The following is a 20397-nucleotide window of genomic DNA, read 5'->3' as shown; positions in this document are numbered from 1 at the left end:
TTTCATTCGGTAATCGAACTCAGGATGTCTCGGGGCCCTTTTGCTTGTGGCAAGTACTCTTCACTGCTGCGTCATGTCCCCAGTCCTCAGTTGAGACCTCAGCACCATGTCCTCTTCTTGGAATCCTCTACTAACAGTGAATTTGCTGTATTTATAGCTGCAGTCATCAAGAGCCTCAGACAGTTTTAAGCTTTGCAGATCACATAATTGCCTCACAACTTGTTCACAACTTCCTGTTTTAGCTACATTTTTACAACTCTCCAGAAATAAGAAAAGTTAAATAACTAAAATATAAGTAGTCTTCATTGTTTTTAATGGAATGTCATATTGTTTTATGCCAAGGATAGACCCAAATACTGATGAGCACTGAAGTATGTAATTTTATAAGTTTGTGACACTTCTGAGAATCTTCGTTTTCTAGAACACGTCTACATCTTGTTATTATTTCCTTGCTTTTGTTTTATGTTTGCTTGAGTGTATAACATTACTCATAATACTTTAGATCAACACATCTCAAAGTTCTTGCACACAAATTATTACTGATACACAAACAAAATAAGAATTCAGAATTAAAATCTGAGGAGCTAAGGATATAGTGCATTGGTTAAAAGTATGTACTTAGCAGTTACATGGCCCTGTGCTCAGTCCCCAGCATAACAATATTTTTAATTCTATAAAATAATTAAAACATAGTGTCACTTTTAGCTCAATAACAGATTTATTGTATAGTAATTTTACTAACAGTGAACGCCACATGCAGGTTTACATTCCAATGTGGTTGCCTCATCCCTTCATGGACTGGTGGCTGACAATTCATGGGCCAGACCAGGCTGTGACCATATTTTGAATAACGTGCTCTAGATGATAATAAATATTCCACTACAGTGCATGCTCACTCACCACTGCTCTGCTTTGCTCAATGAACTAAGCACTAGAAAAGTGAGGTTTGTTTGTCTTTTTTTTTTTAAATAAACTTTCAAAGTATACAAAGTGTTATTTAGCTGATTAGGTTTAACAATTTAGAGAGTAAAAACTACATTAATTTTTATAAAAGTCCTGAGAAATCATATTCTAACTTAACATTTGTGCAAAGCAATATATTATCCTTTGTTTTATTTTCTATGTTTTTAAGGAAGGAGAGTTACTGTAGAGGCATTTTGAAAGCAGTAATTTTAAGTGTAACAAAATGTGGTCCCCTGTGTAGTCTAGACATTGCTACACAGGAGACTACACATCTATTACATCTTTTCAATTTTATGGAAATAATTTTATTACTTGTTTTCAGAAAAATACATTATACATGTAAGTATTAAACACTACATGTTTTCTGAAATGTATTCCTGTAGAGCGCTTCTACAAACTCAATAAAGTTGTTAAATTGGAAAGCAAAAAACAACAGCAGTGACTTGGTTTTCCTTATAATTTATTCAGAACTTCATATTCATAAACAAGCCAAAGGGTGTCATTCTCAACTTCAGCTGAAGACTATATCTGAAAGCATTTCATATAAATTTTTAGGCTTTTAATACTCCCCTTTGTTTATTATAGAATTTTTTTTATCCTGATAAGAGCATATCCATGGCATTTAACCTGAACTTCGAAGGCGGAAAAGGCATTCATTTCCACGTAGTTATCTTGAAAAGATTAGGGACTGAGGAACTGTCTACTTATAACCAACTTGGAGTACACGTGAGAGTGAATTCTGGTGCAGGAATGGCAGTGATAAATGAGCAGCAGCCGATGTAATTTGTCCTTGTCATTGTCAAGTCACAAAGTGTTTGAAGCCAAGTCACAAAGTTGGATGAAATTAATTTGAACGATATTCTTTTTAACATTTTGTTTCATTTTGACATTTTTGGACATGCATATAAATAATGTGCTTTGACGACATTCACCTTCCATTACCCTCTCTTAACGGTCCCATTGAATGCCAGTCTTTGTTTATAGTCGCTTTCTAATTTTTTTTGTTTGTTTGCTTTTAATCTAAGATCACATGTGGGAGAAAATATGAGATGCTTGCTTTTCTTAACCTTGCTTATTTTGTTTTGATCATCTCCAGGTTCACACATTTCCTACGAATGACATGATTTCATTCATCTTAATGGCCAAATGATACCCCATTATGTACACGTCACATTTTCTTTATGTGTTTACCCACTGAAGGACAATGAGGCTGATTCTATAACTTGCCTATGGAATTGTGAATAGTGTTGTGACAAACATGCATGTGCAGACATCTCTCTGATATACTGGCTTGGCTTCTTTCAGATACATGCTCAGGGGTAGCATAGATGAGTCACATGGTAAATCTGCTTTTAGTTTTCTGAGGTACTTCATATTGGTTTCCATAGTTTCTAGACCAACTCATATTCTAAGAGTTCTTTATCCCAACTTACCAGTATTTGTCATTTGTTTTCTGATGGTAGCCATTCTGACCAGGATGAGAAGGATTATCAGTGTAACCTCAATATCTATCTTCCTTCTGGCTAAAGATATTGCACAGTGATTTGTCCGAATATTTATTCCTAATCTGCTTCTGACTGACATATCTTTTATATTCCAAACAAATCTGAATAGCTTCCCATTGGACCACATAAATCTCATTTCTTTTGCTTTTGCCTTTTATTCCCTGGCATCTCTAACCTTCCTTAATTACTCTGCTAGTTGTGGAATAAAAAGAACCTTTCAGCTGGGCAAGGTGGCTCACCTAATCAACACTAAAGAAGCTGAAGTAGGTAGGTTGCTGTGCATTCAGAGCCATCCTGGTCTATGTAGTGAGATGCTATCTCAAAAAGAGAGAGAGAAAAAGAGAGAGAGAGAAGAGGATAAAGAAAAAGAGACTCTTCTATTATATTGATTACTATGTAAAGTTTAATCACCAGCTTGTGTAGGAAGTAGATTTTCATGTGCTTTGGTTGTAGGAATTACACAAAACACTTTAGAAAGCTGAAATTTTCTAACACCAAATAGTTTCATTCCTATGACTTCTAGATCTATTCACAAGAATCAACTAACTTGATCAGAGACCTTGAAATAAGAAATGAAACTCTGAAATTGCTATTTGAAAAAGTCAAGAAAACACTTCAAGATATAGGCATAGTAAGGACTTTCTGAATAGGGCTACAGTTACTTGGGAAACAACCGTTAACAAATGGTACCTCACAAATTTGAAAAGATTCTCTATAACAAAGGTAACTTACTAAGGTAAAAAGGAAACTTAAGCAATAGGAGAATATTTTGTCAGCTTTACATCTGACAAATGATTAATATTTAGAATGCACAAAACACTCAAAAATTAAATAAGAAGATGAACAACAGGATTTTAAAAACTAGTTCAGAACTGAAAAATGAGTTCTTATAAGAAGATATACAAATAACGAATAATGATAATTGTGTTCAACATTTCTAGAAGACATAAAACTGCAGAGTAAAACTACCTTGAGATTCCCTCTGACCCCAGTTATAATGGCTGTTATCAAGCAAAAATTGGGCTAGAGAAATGGCTCAGTGTTAAATGTGTTGCAAAACCTAAAAATCTGGGTTTGATTCCCCAGTACCCACTAAAAGCCAGATGTCCAAAGGAATGCATGCATCTTGAGTGTGTTTGCAGCGACTGGAAGCCCTGGAGTGCCCATTTTCTCCATCTTTCTCTCTCTTGCTCTCTCTCTTCTCTCTATCTTTCCCTACTTGCAAATAAATAAATAAACTAGTTTCTTTGAAAGGGAAGAGAGTAAATGATACAAATGCTGGTGAGAAAGTGGGGAAAGAGGAACCCTTATTCACTGTTGGTCAAAGTATAAACACATATATAGACATACATAAATAAATACACACACATGCATATATATATATATATATATATATATATATATATATATATATAATCTTTATAAACCTACAGTACTGTGTCACTATTTGTAACAGAATTCAAAATAGGTCTCCTTCATCAAAGATAGTGTTATAAAAGTGATGTTAGACAGGGTTTAGGAGGTCCTGACTCAGTGAATTCATTTTGTGAAAATTCACCAATCTATATAATTATGATGTGTGACTTTATGTATGTATTAAACATTTCCATAAAATAAAAAATAAGTGAAGGAATATACATATATATGTATGTATATATGTGTGTATATATATATATATATATATATATATATATATATATATATATACACATATATACATACACACACACACACACACACACACACACACACACATATATATATACAGGCTATACACTTTTATTCCTGTTCCTCTGCTTGATTGCCCTGAGGGTCCTCCTCAGGGTAGTTATGGTATTCACTGTGGGCTTATGAAGGCCTCAGTCAATCCCTGTGCTGTAGCAGGGGAGGGTACCTCAGGGTATTCCTGCCCAATCTGTGCCTCTTACAGTCTTTCTGTGCCCTCTTCAGCAATGTTCTATGAGTCATGGAAGGCCTGTTGGCAGACTGATTTGGTATTGAGTTCTTGGTAGCCTCTGAATTTCTGCTTTGATAAGTTTTGATTTATCACTGCATCTGTCACCACTGACCTAAAGCTAGTTTTCAGGCTAGCAGTAAGAGCAGTATTCAGGTCTCCCCTCCCTCTATAATTTCTCCTGGGCCTCAGCAGATATGACACAGGTGTTACTTCCTGTGATGGGCAGTCAACTATCTTCTTGTCTTATGAGTGGATCTTGATTCTCCTCTGATTTCACTGTCTTTTGTTAAACAAAACAGATTGTCTAACCAAGAGTGAGAGCAGCTTGGGTTAAAGGGGATATATGCAAAGTTACTTGGGAGATTTTTTGTTGTGCAAGCCTACTCTTATTCTCCAGAGATCAGTGGGGGCTGCTCTCTGAAGTCTATGAGTTTCCTGACCATGCGATTCTGAATTGATTTCCGGTACCATTGATGAGTTCTCTTCTGCTGAGTAGGTCTCAAGTCTAATCAGAAACAGTTGGTTATCTACAGAGGATATGTGCCACTATTACACAAGTGTGTGCTTTTTGTCCAGCTGGTTGATTTTGTAGGCTACAGGGTTATTTGGTTATTTTTGCTGGTAATGACTGTTTTCTTTCAGCAGTGTCCGTAGGGCTCTGCAGCACTATGAGGACTAGCCAGGAGGTTGTTTCTCTTTTGGTTCCAGCATGATATTCTGCAGTCCTTTGACCACAGCCTGTGATGTCTTCAGTAACATTGTCTTACCTTTTATCTATGATAAGTAATCAAGTGTTTGGGGTACCTCTTATGTCTACTTGGCCACCAACTCATTTTAGGGGTCAACCCAATTATGGACCAGGGATTTATTTGCCTGAATCCATGGTTTTGAGGTTAAGCATTTTCCATGTTCTGTGTGAACTGTCTCTTTCCCCCTTTATTGGTAATTATATGCTGTAGAATGATAGATAGAAGGAGGGTTTCTCTAGAACTGATTAATGTTGTCTTAACTTTTGTGTAATTCCCTCCCTACATTCTATACCCTCTATTCCTATAAGCCCTTTCAACCCCCTATATTCTATCCCTAGCCTAGCCTGTCAAGTAACTCCTCCTCTACTCTCTCCCTCTTTCTTCTCCATCCTCATCTCATTCTGATTTTGGGCCATATTCCTGGTGCTTACCATCATTTGCATTCATCTACAATTTATCCCAGTTAGGAACTGCAAATGAGAGAGTACATGAAGTGATTTGTCTTACTGGGTCTGTGTCACCTTCCTTAGACAAACTTTTTTTTTCAACTCTAACCATTTTCCTGTAAATTTTATGATTTCATTTTTCTTTGCTGTTGAGTAAAATTTCGTTATGTATAGGTACCACATCTTCATTATCCATTCAACAGTATATGGGCTGATTTTGGATGTGAGGGCAATCTGGCTACGAAATCTGTCACCCCATTGATCGCCAGGGTTGATTCGGCTGATCTGGCTGGCTAGGCGGGTGTCCTCTTGCTCCCTCACCACTTCATGTGCGTCTCTCCTGAAGCTGCGTGCTCGGTCGAAGAGGACGACCTTCCCCGAATAGAGGAGAACTGGTCTTCGGTCAAGGGTGTACGAGTAGCTGCGCTCCTCTGCTAGAACCTCTAAACAAGCTCTCAAGGTCCAATTCCTAATTATTGTGAATAGGGCTACAAGAAACATGGCTGAGCAAGTATCTGTAGTAAGGAGTGGACTCTTTAGGGTATAGGCCTAGGAGTGGTATAGCTGGATCAAAAGTAAGATTTACTTTCATCTTATTGATGAATATTAATGAATATTAATTTCCATAGTGGTTCTACAAGTTTGCCCTCTCACCAGCAGTGAGTAAGGGTTCCTTTCCCCGCAGGCTCTCCATCATTTGTTGTCATTCAATTTGGGGATGAATGCATCCTGACTTGAATGAAATGAAATTTAAAAGTTGTTGTAATTTGAATTTCTCTTATGACTAAAAGTGTGTACCATCTCTAAGTGTGTAAAGTTCATTAGTATTTCTTTCTTTGAGAGTTCTCTGCTCGATTCTCTACTCCATTTTTTGGTTGGGTTGTTTTTTATTGTTTAATATTTTGAATTCATTGTAGATTCCAGGTATTAGACCTTTGTCAGAGGTACAGCTGATGAAGTTCTTTTTTCCCCCATTCTGCAGGTTGTCTGTTGACTTTGTTGATGGTTTTCTTGTCTGTACAGTAGCTGTGTAGTTTCAAGAGGTCCCAGTAGCTGAGTGTTGATTTAATTTCCTGTGCTACTGGAGTCTTACTCAGGAAATCTTTCCTGATGCTTATATCATGGAGTATATTCCCTTTTTGTCTTTGAGCTGTTTTATACTTACAGGTCTTATACTGAGGTTCTTAATCCATTTAGAGTTGATTTTTATGTAGGGTGAGAGAAGTGGGTCTAATTTCATTCTTTGACAGGTGGTAATCAGATGCCCCCACACCATTTGCTGAAGATGCTGTCTTTTCCCCAGTGTGTGTTCTTTGTACTTTTGCCAAATATAAGGTAGCTGTATTTGTTTGGATTTGGAGATGAGTCTTCTATTGTGTTCCATTGTTCTGCATGTCTGTTTTTGTGCCAGTACCAGGCTGTTTTGTTTATGATGGATTTCTAATATATCTTGAAGAAGGTTCTATAGTTAGGTTCACATTGCTGGCAGAAATCAACCAACCAAGAGCAGCTTGTTTGGAAAAAAAATAAAAGGTTTATTTTGGCTTACAGACTTGAGGGGAAGCTCTGTGATGGCAGGGGGAAACAATGGTATGAGGAGACAGTGAACATCTCCTCCTGGCCAACATCAGGTGGACAACAGGGACAGAAGAGTGTGCCAAACACTGGCAAGGCTATGATACCTTTAAGCCTGCTGCCAACAGTACACCGCCTCCAGGGCACATTAATTCCCAAATATCCATCAGCTGGTAACATAGCTTTCAGAACACCTAAGATACAGGGGACACCTGACTCAAACCACCCCATTCTTCTCCTAGCCCCCATAGACTGATAAACATACATGATATAAAGTGAAATGGATTCAGTCCAACTTTAAAAATCCCCATAGTTTTATCAATCCCAATGATGTTCAAACATCCCTATAATACAAGGTCTTTTAACTGAGCCATAATAACAAAAAATCCCACCTCACCCCCAGAAAACCATAATGGCACAGAATAAACACCCACACTGTAAAAGATGGCATTGGGCATAACAAAGAAATACTCAACCATTGTAAGATAAAAAAATAAATAAATAAATAAGCAAGCATCAAATTCTGTAGCTCCTACTCCAACAACTCTAGTCCAATAATTCTAACCACTGATAAGTCTCTAGAGTTCCAATTCTGCCCCTCCAGCTAGGCTACTCACAGTCCAGGAAAACTTCATCTTGGGTTGGCAGCACTCCTTAGCCATGTTGTGGCCCTGGCATCTCCACTGGGTCTCCACTGCAACCCATGATCCATCCTCAAGGCTCCAGTGGGTCTCCATGCAGGCATCCAGCAAACCTGCTTCCCACTGCATATGACCATTTCCAAAACACAAGACCATGTTGCAAATTCAATGACCCTCTATTTTCTGCATTTCTTATACTTCATAATGCCAGGTGGGGTGCCAAATTGTTAATCCAGGGGGAATAAAGAAGACTTTGAAGAACAGGACACTCCTTGAGCATTCAGGCCCCTTCAAATGCTTCATTCTTTCTGTGGTTCCAGTGCAGGTCAGCCTGCCCAATCTCAATGCTTATAATCTCTCAATTGCAGCTGAACAGGCAGCAGTTTCACACAAAGATCTTGTTTTATTTTTCCTCTATCATATCCCTCTGCTCACACCAGTTGTTGCAGTCCTGTTCGCATTGCTGGTAGAAATCACCCAGCCAATAACAGCTTCTGGGAAAAAGAGGCTTATTTTGGCTTACAAGCTTGAGGGGAATCTCCATGATGGTAGAAGAAAACGATGGTATGAGCAGAGGATTGACATCACCCCCTGCCCAACATAAGGTAGACAGTCACAACAGCATGCCAAACACTGGCATGGGAAAACTGGGTATAACACACATAAGCCCACCCCCAACAATACACTCCCTCCAGGAGACATTAATTCCCAAATAGCCATCAGCTGGGAACCTAGCATTCAGAACACCTAAATTTATGGGAGACACCTGAATCAAACCAGTCCATTTCTATGCAGTGCAACCCTGCACAACTTCTCAGGACATGGCCATAAAAGCAAGCCTCTCACACAAACTGCTTCTATCCCAGTCCAAGAAAAGCTCCTTTTCACCCTCATAAGCCAAACCTCACAGTCTATAGTTTTTTCTGCATTCACATCTTGCAACTCTGACCAGAATAGTGCATCAAGCTGCACTTTTAAGCCCTACAAGGTGTCTCTTAGGCCAAAGTATCTAATCCTTCCACATTCCTCTTGAAAATCATCTCCAAAAGGGCCAAAGCCACATGGTCAGGTGTCTAGCAGAAATCCCACTCCTCAGTACCACTTTACTGTTGCAGTCATGTTCGCATTGCTGGTAGAAATCACCCAACCAAGAGCAACTTGTGTGAAAAAGGTGTTTATTTTGACTTGCATGCTCATGGAGAAGCTCCATGATGTCAGGGGAAAACAATGGCATGAGAAGAGGGTGGACATCACCCCCTGGCCAACATCAAGTGGACAGCAGGAATAGGAGGAGAGTGTGCCAAGTACTGGCAAGGGGAAACTGGCTGTAATAGCCATAAGCCCACCTCCAACAATACACAGCCTCCAAGAGGCATTAATTCCCAAATCTTTATCAGCTGGGAACCCAGCATTCAGAACATGTGAGTATGGGGTCACTTGAAACAAACCAACACATAAGGTAAGATGATACTTCTAGATATTTTTCTTTTGTTGGAGGGTATTTTTTTGGCTATCCGAAGCCTTCTGTTCTTCCATATGAATTTTGAAACTTGATTTGTTTTGTATCTCTGTGAAGAACATTGCTGTAATTTTTATTGAAATTGTATTGAATCTGTGTAATGCTTTTGGTAGGAAGACCATTTTCCAACATTAATGCTTTCAATCCATGCATATGGGAGGTCTTTCCATCTTTTCCTGGCCCCCTCAATTTATTTCTTCAGTGGTTTTTGTTTTCTTTGTATAGGTCTTTGCCACAGACTGGCAAAGCTGGGACCACCAGTCCAAGGGAAAATTGGGCCTTGGGAGGTGGGCAAGGAGTCAGTGAAGTGACAAACAGACACACACACCAGGTTGATGTATCTGAGTGTATTTCACTGAAGTAGAGCATCAGGTTATACACAATTCTGGATGCATAAGTTTAGCCTTTGTTGGGTACAATTTCTATGAATAGACTGTTCCAGGAATCAAGGCACAAATACATGAGTAAAGATTACAATCTCATATTTAATAGTTAATGTATCACCAAAATTAGTGTTAGATAGTCAGTGGTTACAAATGACTTTTGGTTTTTAGCCTGCTTCAAGCATCAAGTATTTTTTAAAAAAAGTTCTAAGAGGGCGACTTCATAACTCTAATATATTTTCTTCTTTGAACCATACCATAAAAATGTAGGTGTATCAAAGCCTGCCTTCTCATAATTGGATCCCAGTTGTTTCGTAATGCTTTCTCTTTGTGCGTGAGTAAGCAAGCACCAAGGTGGCCTCGACTTAGCAAGTCTGTCCACAAAAGTTAAAGAATACCAAGAAACACACTTCCCGCTATTGTTTACTAGTGTATCCCCATTCCTATACACTCCTGTACAAGGTAATGGTTCATTGATTGGTTCTGGTCCTTGGAATTCTGACTATGGCTTGAAACAATAGCGGGGTCTTTGGAGTAAGGGTCACACCATCAGGTAACTCAATTTTTGGAAACTGTTCCATGTCTAATTTTTACTAAATTGTAAAAGAACATCATGCTGCTGTCATATGTCAGGAACAGAACAGTAGTAAAGAAGAAAACAGCTATTAGAGAGCAGCAAAAGGCACTACAAGCCTGGAGAATGCACATCCTTCCAGGAGGCTTTCTTCCTTGAAGCTTTCGCCTCGGCCTGGTGAACAGGTCACGCAGACTCCACTGGAGTTGGCATGGCAGGTCTTTAACTTCCTTGGTTACTGATATTCCATGAAAATCTGGTTATGTCCTTGGGAAGCTCGTCTTTCCTAGTGTCCAAACTGGGTGCTGTTTTTCTAGTCCTATTGGTTATTTGGATTTTTGGAGTGACATCAGCTCCCAGCTTCCTCTAGGGGCTGGAGCTGGTACACAGTTTCTCTCTGCTTCAGCTTTTCTTCAGACACCTTTTTTTTTTTCTGGGAGGGTGGGCAGGACAGGGGCCTACAAAGTGGGTGTGAGAAGTAGACTCCAATCAGGTATACTAATTGCAGCTATCCTTCCTTCTCCTGGTATGTTCCCTCCCTCAAGCCAGTGTAGAATGACATCTAGTCCTGGCACTCAACTGTGGCCCTCAGTCCCATCTCACAATGGCACCCTGCCCTGCTCACTACTTATTTCTTCCCTGTGTGTGCACCCCCAGGCTCCCAAGTAGCTGCCACAGAGCAGCAGCTAGCCCTGTTGCTCAACCCTGGCCCTCTGCCCTGTCTCACAATGTCATCCAGCCCTGTTATTTTTGTATTTATAATCTATTGTTTTATACATAGAAAATATCTGTAGTGATTATGTTTTCTTGTAGGGGAAGATGTGGCATGCCCTATCCCAAACTTATTTTTCCATTGGGTCTATCCTTTACTTGCCATTTTATAACTATAGTAGTACTGCTATTTTCTACTTCTCAACTTTCCCAAACAAAGAAACTTATCTGCAAAAGTTTCCTTTGAAAAGATCCCCCTAGTTCAGGTCAAGTAACTACAAGGAGAATGCAGATTAATGAATTTAAGTGAATTGAAGTAAATCAGTTAGAAGTATTCTGATTTATCTTTGTTACCATTATTTGATCAAATCAGGATTTTTTGGTTTATAACTTATATTCAATAAAATCCATTGATTTCAAATATACAGATGAGAGAGCTCAACAAATATATCTTGTCATCACTCAATTTAAAAATATTGAAAAAAATTTAATAAATTTAAAACATCAAATAACTTGGAAAAATTAGGATTCTTATCTTCAAGAAATATGTCATTTACTATGCAGCTTTGAGTGTGAGAATGTTGTTTAAAAATTGAAACAAAGCCAGGGAATATTTTAAATAACATCAAACATTTTCAAAAACAAGTATGTATTAAAGGCTATAGATAAAAGAAGATAAATGTTACTTTTTTCTCCCAAAACAGAACCCTATAGATCAGTATCATGCTTTGTTCTAGTTGATGTTTCTACCAAGATTTATCTTGTCCTAATTTTTATTTTGATTGATGTCATCCCTTTCAATTTGTGAGAGAATACTTAGCTTTGTGGCTAGTGTGTCTCAATAAACATTCCTTGAAAGTCCAGTGCAGGAGGAAGCATGGCATGGGGAAAGACATCTGAGTGAACGAGAACATGCCTATGCAGTTCATTGCTCATGAGACAGGGTCAGTAAACACCAGCCATTACTATCCTGCTCCCCACCCCCATCCCGTGCTGGTTAGGCTTTACACTATGAACATTTGGGTAGACAGAATAAATACTGGATTTCTAAATCCTTCTCATCTATTTAACAACTTTCCATGTTATTTCACTTTTCTCAGAAATCTTTTATTGGAGCATCTCTGACACTGTACACAAGCTCTATGGGAAATAGAAAGCAAGATATTGACTAACCCTTGAGCATCCTTTGAGTTCTTGCCTTTTGCCTGTGCTGATGGACTCCAGCCCCAGCTATGTCTTCGTTCAAATGCCCCTGTACTCCAAGATTCTGTATGGATTACCATATGGATACGCCTTCAATTCTTCTTCTTTTTTTTAAATACTGCAAGTGTGAGGATTTTTTTTTATTTTTTTAGATTTCAAAATATATATTTTATATTTATTTATTTGAGAGAAAGAAAGAGAGAGAGAGAGAGAGAGAGAGAGAGAGAGAGAGAGAGAGAGAGAGAGAGAATGGGCATACCAGGGTACCCAGACACTTCAAACCAACTCCAGATGCATGCATCTGCTTGTGCATCTGGCTTATGTAGGTCCTGGAGAATAGAACGAGGATCCTTGGACTTTGCAGGGAAATGCCTTAACCAATAAGCAATCTCTCCACCCCAAAATATAGATTTTTTATTTTCACAATTTTTATTAACATTTTCCATAATTCTAAACAATATCCCATGGTAATACCTTCCCACCCCCTGCACTTTCCCCTTTAAAATTCCATTCTTTATCATATTACCTCCCCAACTCAATCATTGTACTTACATATATACAATACAAACCTATTAAGTACCCTCCTCCCTTCCTTTCTCTTCCCTTTATATCTCCTTTTTAACTTACTGGCCTCTGCTACTAAGTATTTTCCTTCTCACACAGAAGCCCAGTCATCTGTAGCTAGGATCCACATATGAGGGAGAACATGTGGCACTTGGCTTTCTGGGCCTGGGTTACCTCACTTAGTATAATACTTTCCAGATCCAACCATTTTTCTGCAAATTTCATAACTTCATTTTTCTTTACCACTGAAAGGAACTCCATTGTATAAATGTACCACATCTTCATTATCCACTCATCTGTTGAGGGACATCTAGGCTGGTTCCATTTCCCAGCTATTATAAATTGAGCAGCAATAAACATGGTTGAGCATGTACTTCTAAGGAAATGAGATGAGTTCTTCAGATATATGCCTAGGAGTGCTAAAGCTGGGTCATATGGAAGATCAATCTTTAGCTGTCTTAGGAACCTCCACACTGATTTCCACAATGGCTGGACCAGATTGCATTCCCACCAGCAGTGTAGAAGAGTTCCTCTTTTTCCACATCCCCGCCAGCATTTATGATCATTTGTTTTCATGATGGTTGCCAATCTGACAGGAGTGAGACGGAATCTCAATGTAGTTTGAATCTGCATTTCTCTGATGACTAGTGATGTAGAACATCTTTTTAGATGCTTATATGCCATTCATATTTCTTCCTTTGAGAATGCTCTATTTAGCTCCATAGCCCATTTTTTGGCTTGTTTGATTCCTTATTATTTAACTTTTTGAGTTCTTTGTATGTCCTAAATATTAATCCTCTATCAGATATATAGCTGGCGAAGATTTTTTTCCCCATTCTGTAGGTTGCCTCTTTGCTTATTCACTGTGTCCTTTGCAGTGCAAAATCTTTGTAATTTCATGAGGTCCCAGTGATTAATCTGTGGTTTTATTGCCTGAGCAATTAGGGTTGTATTCAGAAAGTCTTTGCCAAGACCAATATGTTGAAGGGTTTCCCCTACTTTTTCCTCTAGCAGTTTCAGATTTTCAGGTCTGATGTTAAGGTCTTTAATCCATTTGGACTTAATTCTTGTGCATGGAGAGAGAGAAGAATCTATTTTCACCCTTCTATAGATATATATCCAGTTTTCCCAACACCATTTGCTGAAGAGGCTGTCTTTTCTCCATTAGTATTTTTGGCACTTTTATCGAATATCAGGCGGCTTTAGCTACCTGGACTTACATCTGGATCCTCTATTCTATTCCACTGATCTATATGTCTGTTTTTGTGCCAGTACCATGCTGTTTTTGTTACTATGGCTCTGTAGTATAGGTTAAAATCAGGTATGGTGATACCACCAGCCTTACTTTTGTTGCTCAGTATTATTTTAGATATTCGAGGTTTTTTGTGATTCCAAATGAATTTTTGGATTGTTTTTTCTATTTCCATGAAGAATGCCTTTGGAATTTTGATGGGGATTGCATTAAATGTGTAGATTGCTTTTGGTAAGATTGCCATTTTCACAATATTGATTCTTCCAATCCAGGAACAAAGGATGTTTCTCCACTTTTTAGTGTCTTCTGCAATTTCTCGCTTGAGTGTTTTAAAGTTCTCATTGCAGAGTTTCTTTACTTCCTTGGTTAGGTTTACGTTCAATTATTCTTTTCCTCCACACATCATTATTTAAAAAAAAAATTGTACCAAGGATAGAAGCTTGTATGGCTACCTCAGTTAACCCAAGCAGTAACCGATTTGACAAACAGTGGACAAACAGGGCGGTGACGTCAAAATGAAACTGCAGCCTCCAAGGACATTGTGGGATGTAAATCTCTGGGACCTGGTAGGATAACTCCCTACATGGTCATAAATAACTTGAGAAAACTTCCAAGGACAAAGACCCTCCCTAATTTTTCAGGCCAGTTTAACGAACTCCACTTTTTCTCCTTGAATTCATACTGAATAGTTTGCAATTTTTTTTTTACAGGATTTAAGATGGTGAGGAGGGCAGGAGAAAGTGGGAGTTGAGAATAAATTCTATCTCCCAACTAGCTGGAGTCAGTTTTGGGGCATTTTTCTAGGCAGAGCAGAAGGGCATTTTGCTGAGTTACAAGACTAGAGGAAAGAAAGCCTCTTCGCTTCCCAGTCCCTCCCCACCTCCCAGTTTTTAATAAGCAAGAGCTGAAAATTTTTCCTAAGCGGAGAAATTTTTTTTTTAAGTGTCCTTGGGAAGGGGACATGCCTTTCTTTTGCCTCTCTGAGATTGGTTGAAAGTAAGCCAGAAGTCTTTAAGAGGTGGAGAAAGTGGATCTGAGGCTAGGAGTGAATTCCATTGGCCAGAGGCGCTAGAGGGAGGGAAACTTTTTTTTTTTTTTCTTCTGCCGTGGGACTGCGCACTCCCGGCGCCTGGTGAGGCCTCGGCGGAGCGCAGGGCCAGGGAGCGGGGCGCTGGTCCCCAGAGGCTGCGGAGCGCCAGGGCTGCAGAGTACAGGTCCTCCCCAAACCCCCAGGCCTTCAGGTCCCCGAGGCCAGGCCCCTGCGCGGAGATGTGAGATGTGGAATCTTCTGCACGACTCCGCGGGGGTCCCCGGGCGCCGCCAGCGCTGGCTGTGCGCCGGGGCGCTGGGGCTGGCCTCCAGCCTCTTCTTCGTGGGCTTCCTCTTAGGTAGGCACGCACTTGCCAAGCCCACCGCCCGCCCAGCCTCCGCGGGCAATCTGGCTGCTCCTGGACTTTCCTGCCCAGCTGGCACCGCGCTGGTGTCCTGTGGCAGGCCTCTCCGAGAGGTGGCCAGGTGGGGAGGAGGGTATGCGGAGGTCCCGCGAGCTAGGAGGAGGGTTGCTGTCTGTAGGAGGGGGTGCAGGAGCCCAGTGCTGGACCCTGTGGACCCGCGTGCTGGGCGGGAAGCAGCTGCTACCTGGCGTGGGGTTTCTAGTGTGGCCCGGGGTGCTTCCTTGTCCGAAGCATTGGGGCAGCTGCCATGGGATTTCAGGTCTCTTCACATTCTTCCCTCCTGAGGGTGGGTGTATAGGCCTTTCCCCCAACTCATGTACCTTAATATTTACGTTTGTGTGTTAGCAGATCTTTGGAAAAGCTCCACGAACGCTGGCTGGGTGCGAGGGTTTGTAGTTATTTTATTCCCAAATTTCCCTGTAATGATGTTTTATCTCTCAGATTTAAGTCACCTAGAGACTAGTGAGCTTTCACTGTGTGGCTGTAAATGGCCCTGCGGCCTTCTGCTCACTGACTTTCTTGCACAGACATTGTGTAAATGATAGTTCACTATCGCTATTTAAATTTCAGTTCCTCAGACCTTTTACAAATGGAAACATAAATTCTCAGCACATTTTGTTTTAGTTTCATAACAAGAGCAGATAAAAAGTCCGAGTTTTCTTTAGCCTTTGAAGTGTTTTATGCACTTGGGCTATATAAATCGTCATAATCACTTTTAAGTGTTTATTCTAGCGCAACAGAAAAGCAAGGGTCTACTGGTGAGAAGACCTTAATGGAAAAGCTTTATTTCCCAAAGATCTTGTTTCTCCCCATTAGCGGAAACATTTATAACATCTAACTTTGGTGATGTGTTCCATATAAAACTTTTCTTAGAACTAGCAGCCACAAATATTATTGTAAAATTTGTTGCAGTTGCTTTTTAATTTAAAATAAGTGTACATGACTTTTTTCTAGTAGAAATTAGCAAGGGAAATTAAATTTCAAAACAATCTCAGCTAATGCCAGAGATAATCGATCAAGTGCATCTTACCTAAGGTAGATTCACTAGTAAAGACCAGTAAACCCTGTCTGTGAGCTCATCTCTCATTCCTCCCCTTGCGTCATTTTTCAGGGTGGTTTACAAAATCTTCCAATGAAGCTATGCACTTTGCTCCCCAGCCTCATATGAAGAAGGCATTCTTGGATGAACTGAAAGCTGAGAACATCAAGCAGTTTTTATAGTAAGGACATTCTGGAAAATGTGCCTTGACAGTATGTTGGAGAAAATTATTCTGTTCAAAGTTTAGATCTAATATTACATACGAAAGCAAAGACTTAACAAAAACTTATTTGTTGAGGATCATGTGTTATATTCCATATTGGGAAGTTTGTACTTTCACAGCTAAACTTCATATTAGAATTCTTATCAAAAGCTTTATCTAGAGCTTCTAAAGGGGAGTCAGCACAAGTTCTGAGTCACTGGACCATACTTCACAGGCAGCAGATCTCTGTCACAGCTACTTGCCTGTGGTAGCACAAAAGAAGCCATAGGAAATACATTAGCAGATATGTGCTCCAGCCCTGATAAGGAATCATTCATGAGCACAGGAATTTGAATTCCATGTGTTGGTACTTCACCAAGCTCTGTACTTCTGTTTTATTCATCTGTTTAAATTTAAGAACCATTCTCTGCCAGTACAGTAGCCAGATTTGGCTGTAGGAACATAGTTTGCTGACTCATGCTGATAGTATATTTTAATTTAAAAAAAAAAAAGTAGACTTGGATCAGACAGAATTGAGTTTGATGCTCATTTACAGAGAAATAACTTTGGGTAAATATTTAATTTTCCCAAGAATTCATCCCCACACCTATTAGATGGAGATAATATTGCTGTGATAAGGATGCAATTTATCTGATATTTGGCATATAATAAAAATTAGTTCCCCTCTTGCTGTAAGTTTGTGAAGCAAAAGAGATAAGTAAAATTTAAAAGTATTGGGCTAAAGCTGGGCATGGTGGTACACCTCTTTAATTGCAGCACTCAGCAGGCAGAGGCAGGAGGATTACCATGAGTTCAAGGCCACCCTGAAACTACATAGTGAATTCCAGGTCAGCCTGGGATAGAGCAAAATTCTACCTCAAAAAAAAAAAAAAAGAGTATTGGACTAGAGATACAGCTGAGTGGAAGAAAGCACTGGCGATCCTCAACAATGCAAGAAGTTAAAAGTTAAAAGTATTTACAAATTAATTTCAAAACTATGTGTATGTATCAAATTAGAATATGTAATTGATAAGAATATTCTCTTGGGAGTGTATGTTGAAAATATTTGAAATTTCTCTAGTGATTAAAGGAACTCATAATGGATATAGATAGTGACTTGATGTAAAAAGACTTTATATATATGTGTGTGTGTGTTTATGAATATGTCTCCTGTATAAATTATAAGTTAATTAAGACTATGACCACTGTGTGGTAGCTCATGCCATTAATTAATCTCAGAACCCAGAACTCAGGAGATTAAGGTAGGAGGACCATCATGAGTTCAAGGCCAGCCTGGGCTAGTTTGAGACCCTTCTTCAAAACACAATGACAAAAAAATTAAACCTGTGGAAAAATTTCCAAGGACACCTCCTAGGCTTTTGGATGGTACCCTTCAAATAAGAGACCTTGAAACTTAACCATCTTTAGTGTTTTGAAAACCATCTTCTGCATCTTGGACTTACTCTAGGATAATTGTTTGTAATTGTCATATTGAAAGTAGAAGTTTCATCTTGGTTTTGATTTTAGGTAACGACTGATTCAACATAATTTTTTCAGTTTCTAAAATTTTCCTTTCTCAGTAATTTCACACGGATACCACATTTAGCAGGAACAGAGCACAATTTTGAGCTTGCTAAGCAAATTCAGTCCCAGTGGAAAGAATTTGGCCTGGATTCGGTTGAGTTAGTCCACTATGATGTCCTGTTGTCCTATCCCAATAACACCCATCCCAACTACATCTCAGTAATTGATGAAGATGGAAATGAGGTAAAAAAAAATAAAGACGCACTCATCCTAGCCCATGTTTTTCAAATGTATTCAATGAAAGAATAACTTATACCATCATTAGATATTCATGGAATTATTGAAGGGTGTGACTTAATATCTCATTACCAATGTCAACTATTCTTTTACAGTGTTTGAGTTTAATGTGGTCGAGGAAAAACTTTGAAAAATTAATGCTTGATTTATGTCTTTATTTTTAGTATTATATACCAATTCCAAAAGGAATATGTAATTAAGATTCCAAGGCACTAGAATATATACCTTTCATGGAATTAAACCTTAAAGATCTCGCATTGATTTAGAGTTGCTAGGATAGAGAGCCAATGTACAGTTTGAACCAGCACAATTTTCAATGATTATATTTCCACTTGAGCTTAGCCAATAGTCCTAGAAACCATGAATTATTATGTTTCTATTGTCTGTATTCAGACTTTTGCTAAGAGCTTGTATGTTGGCATTTGAAACGGAAAACAATTTTGAGGGTAAGTTTATAGAATATCTACTTCAAAGAATTTGCAATCTGTTTGCAAGTTAGGGTACATATGTGAAAAATAAAATATAATACAGAAAGGTAAGATAATTCTGATTGTGACATATATATAATAAGAAAGGTTGTAATTTATAACTGAAGCATCCATCTGTATTCAATGCACCTTGTTAGTAGAGCTGTTATATCTAGCATACTCCTCAATCATTATTGCTTCCAACTGTTATTTTGTTACTGAGCCTCCTAAACTATAAATAGCATGCTTTCAGTCATATATGTTAGGAGGTTTGATTAGTCAGCTGAAAATGGCATGTGATCTGAACTTCTGTGTATATATGTGTGTGTTTTCTTTTTTATTTGAATTGTTTCCAAAATACATCATGAACCTCCTTTTTTGCTGATATTGTATCTGTTTTTCTTATATATCAATACATTATTGTTTATTACCATCAGTGATATAATCTCATGCTGTGCATCTTGATTCTTGTTTTAGTTCCCCTTTCCATCGTGGTCTCTTTTCAGTTTTGAGTTGATTGTTTTGACACATATTACTTTTCTATAAATAGCAAAGGCACTTTGTTTTCATTGTAGATTTATGCAAGTTCTATTAGCATTGTGGTAATTCAGCTCTATGTTGATCCCACTGCCCTGGAAAGCAATATGTTTTCTCACTGTCATCCATTCCCCTTAGTTTATTACTACTGAGTCTTGACAGCTCAGTTGGCTGGTGAACTACTGAACCAGTTACTGTGCTCATTGCTCAGATCAGATAACCTGACAAGAGTGACTTAAGGAACTTGAGCGACTTATTTTGGATCACAGACTTGAGGGGAAAGTACATCATGATGAGGGGTCATGGCGACAGCAGTGTGAGGCAACCGCTCACATTGTAGTCAGGAAACAAAGAAACAAACACTGGTACTCAGTTCGCTTTCTCCTTTTTATTCACTCGCTTACCACAACCCAAAGGGATGGTATCACCCACAGTTAGGGTGAGTCTTCCCACCTCAGTTAATCTAGTCTACAAGCCCCTTCACAGGTATGCATAGAAGTTTGTTTCCTACATTGTTCTCAATCCTGTCAAATTGACAGTCAGTACTAATCCACACAGCTGTGATTCCTTCTCTTCTCCTCTGGAGCATAGACAAGTTCCCGTGGCCACAGAAAACTAACATGGCTACTAGTTTGTGTAATCTATCAGAAATCTTCTATTTTTTAATGCATAAAGATACACTATTTCACCTTTTGTGAAAAGATGAAATGCCTTAGAGATTAAAGTCTAATAAAAAAATAAATATATGCAGTAAAAAAATATGAGTCAGGTGTGGTGATGCATGCCTTTAATCCCAGCACTTGGAGGCAGAGGTAGGAGGATTGCCCTGAGTTTA

The 20397-nt window shown here is 38.9% G+C and overlaps 1 protein-coding gene across 3 annotated transcripts in view; it reads left to right on the top strand.

The window, feature by feature from the left end:
* Nucleotides 1-15196: 15196 nt before the first annotated feature.
* Nucleotides 15197-20397, top strand: part of Folh1b (folate hydrolase 1B) — a 60215-nt gene continuing 55014 nt past the window's right edge. Inside the window, exons 1-3 of one of the 3 annotated variants that reach the window (XM_045145940.1) lie at nt 15197-15430; nt 16608-16716; nt 18318-18504. In XM_045145940.1, the coding sequence (XP_045001875.1) occupies nt 15319-15430; nt 16608-16716; nt 18318-18504 (408 nt within the window). In that variant the 5' untranslated portion in view covers nt 15197-15318. The other 2 variants (XM_045145941.1, XM_045145942.1) reach the window with 2 other exon arrangements.

Source organism: Jaculus jaculus, chromosome 3 (assembly GCF_020740685.1).
Source record: "Jaculus jaculus isolate mJacJac1 chromosome 3, mJacJac1.mat.Y.cur, whole genome shotgun sequence".
NCBI classification, from domain to species: domain Eukaryota; kingdom Metazoa; phylum Chordata; class Mammalia; order Rodentia; family Dipodidae; genus Jaculus; species Jaculus jaculus.
Note: the sequence above shows the minus strand (reverse complement) of the source record. Positions and strands in the feature narration are given on the sequence as shown.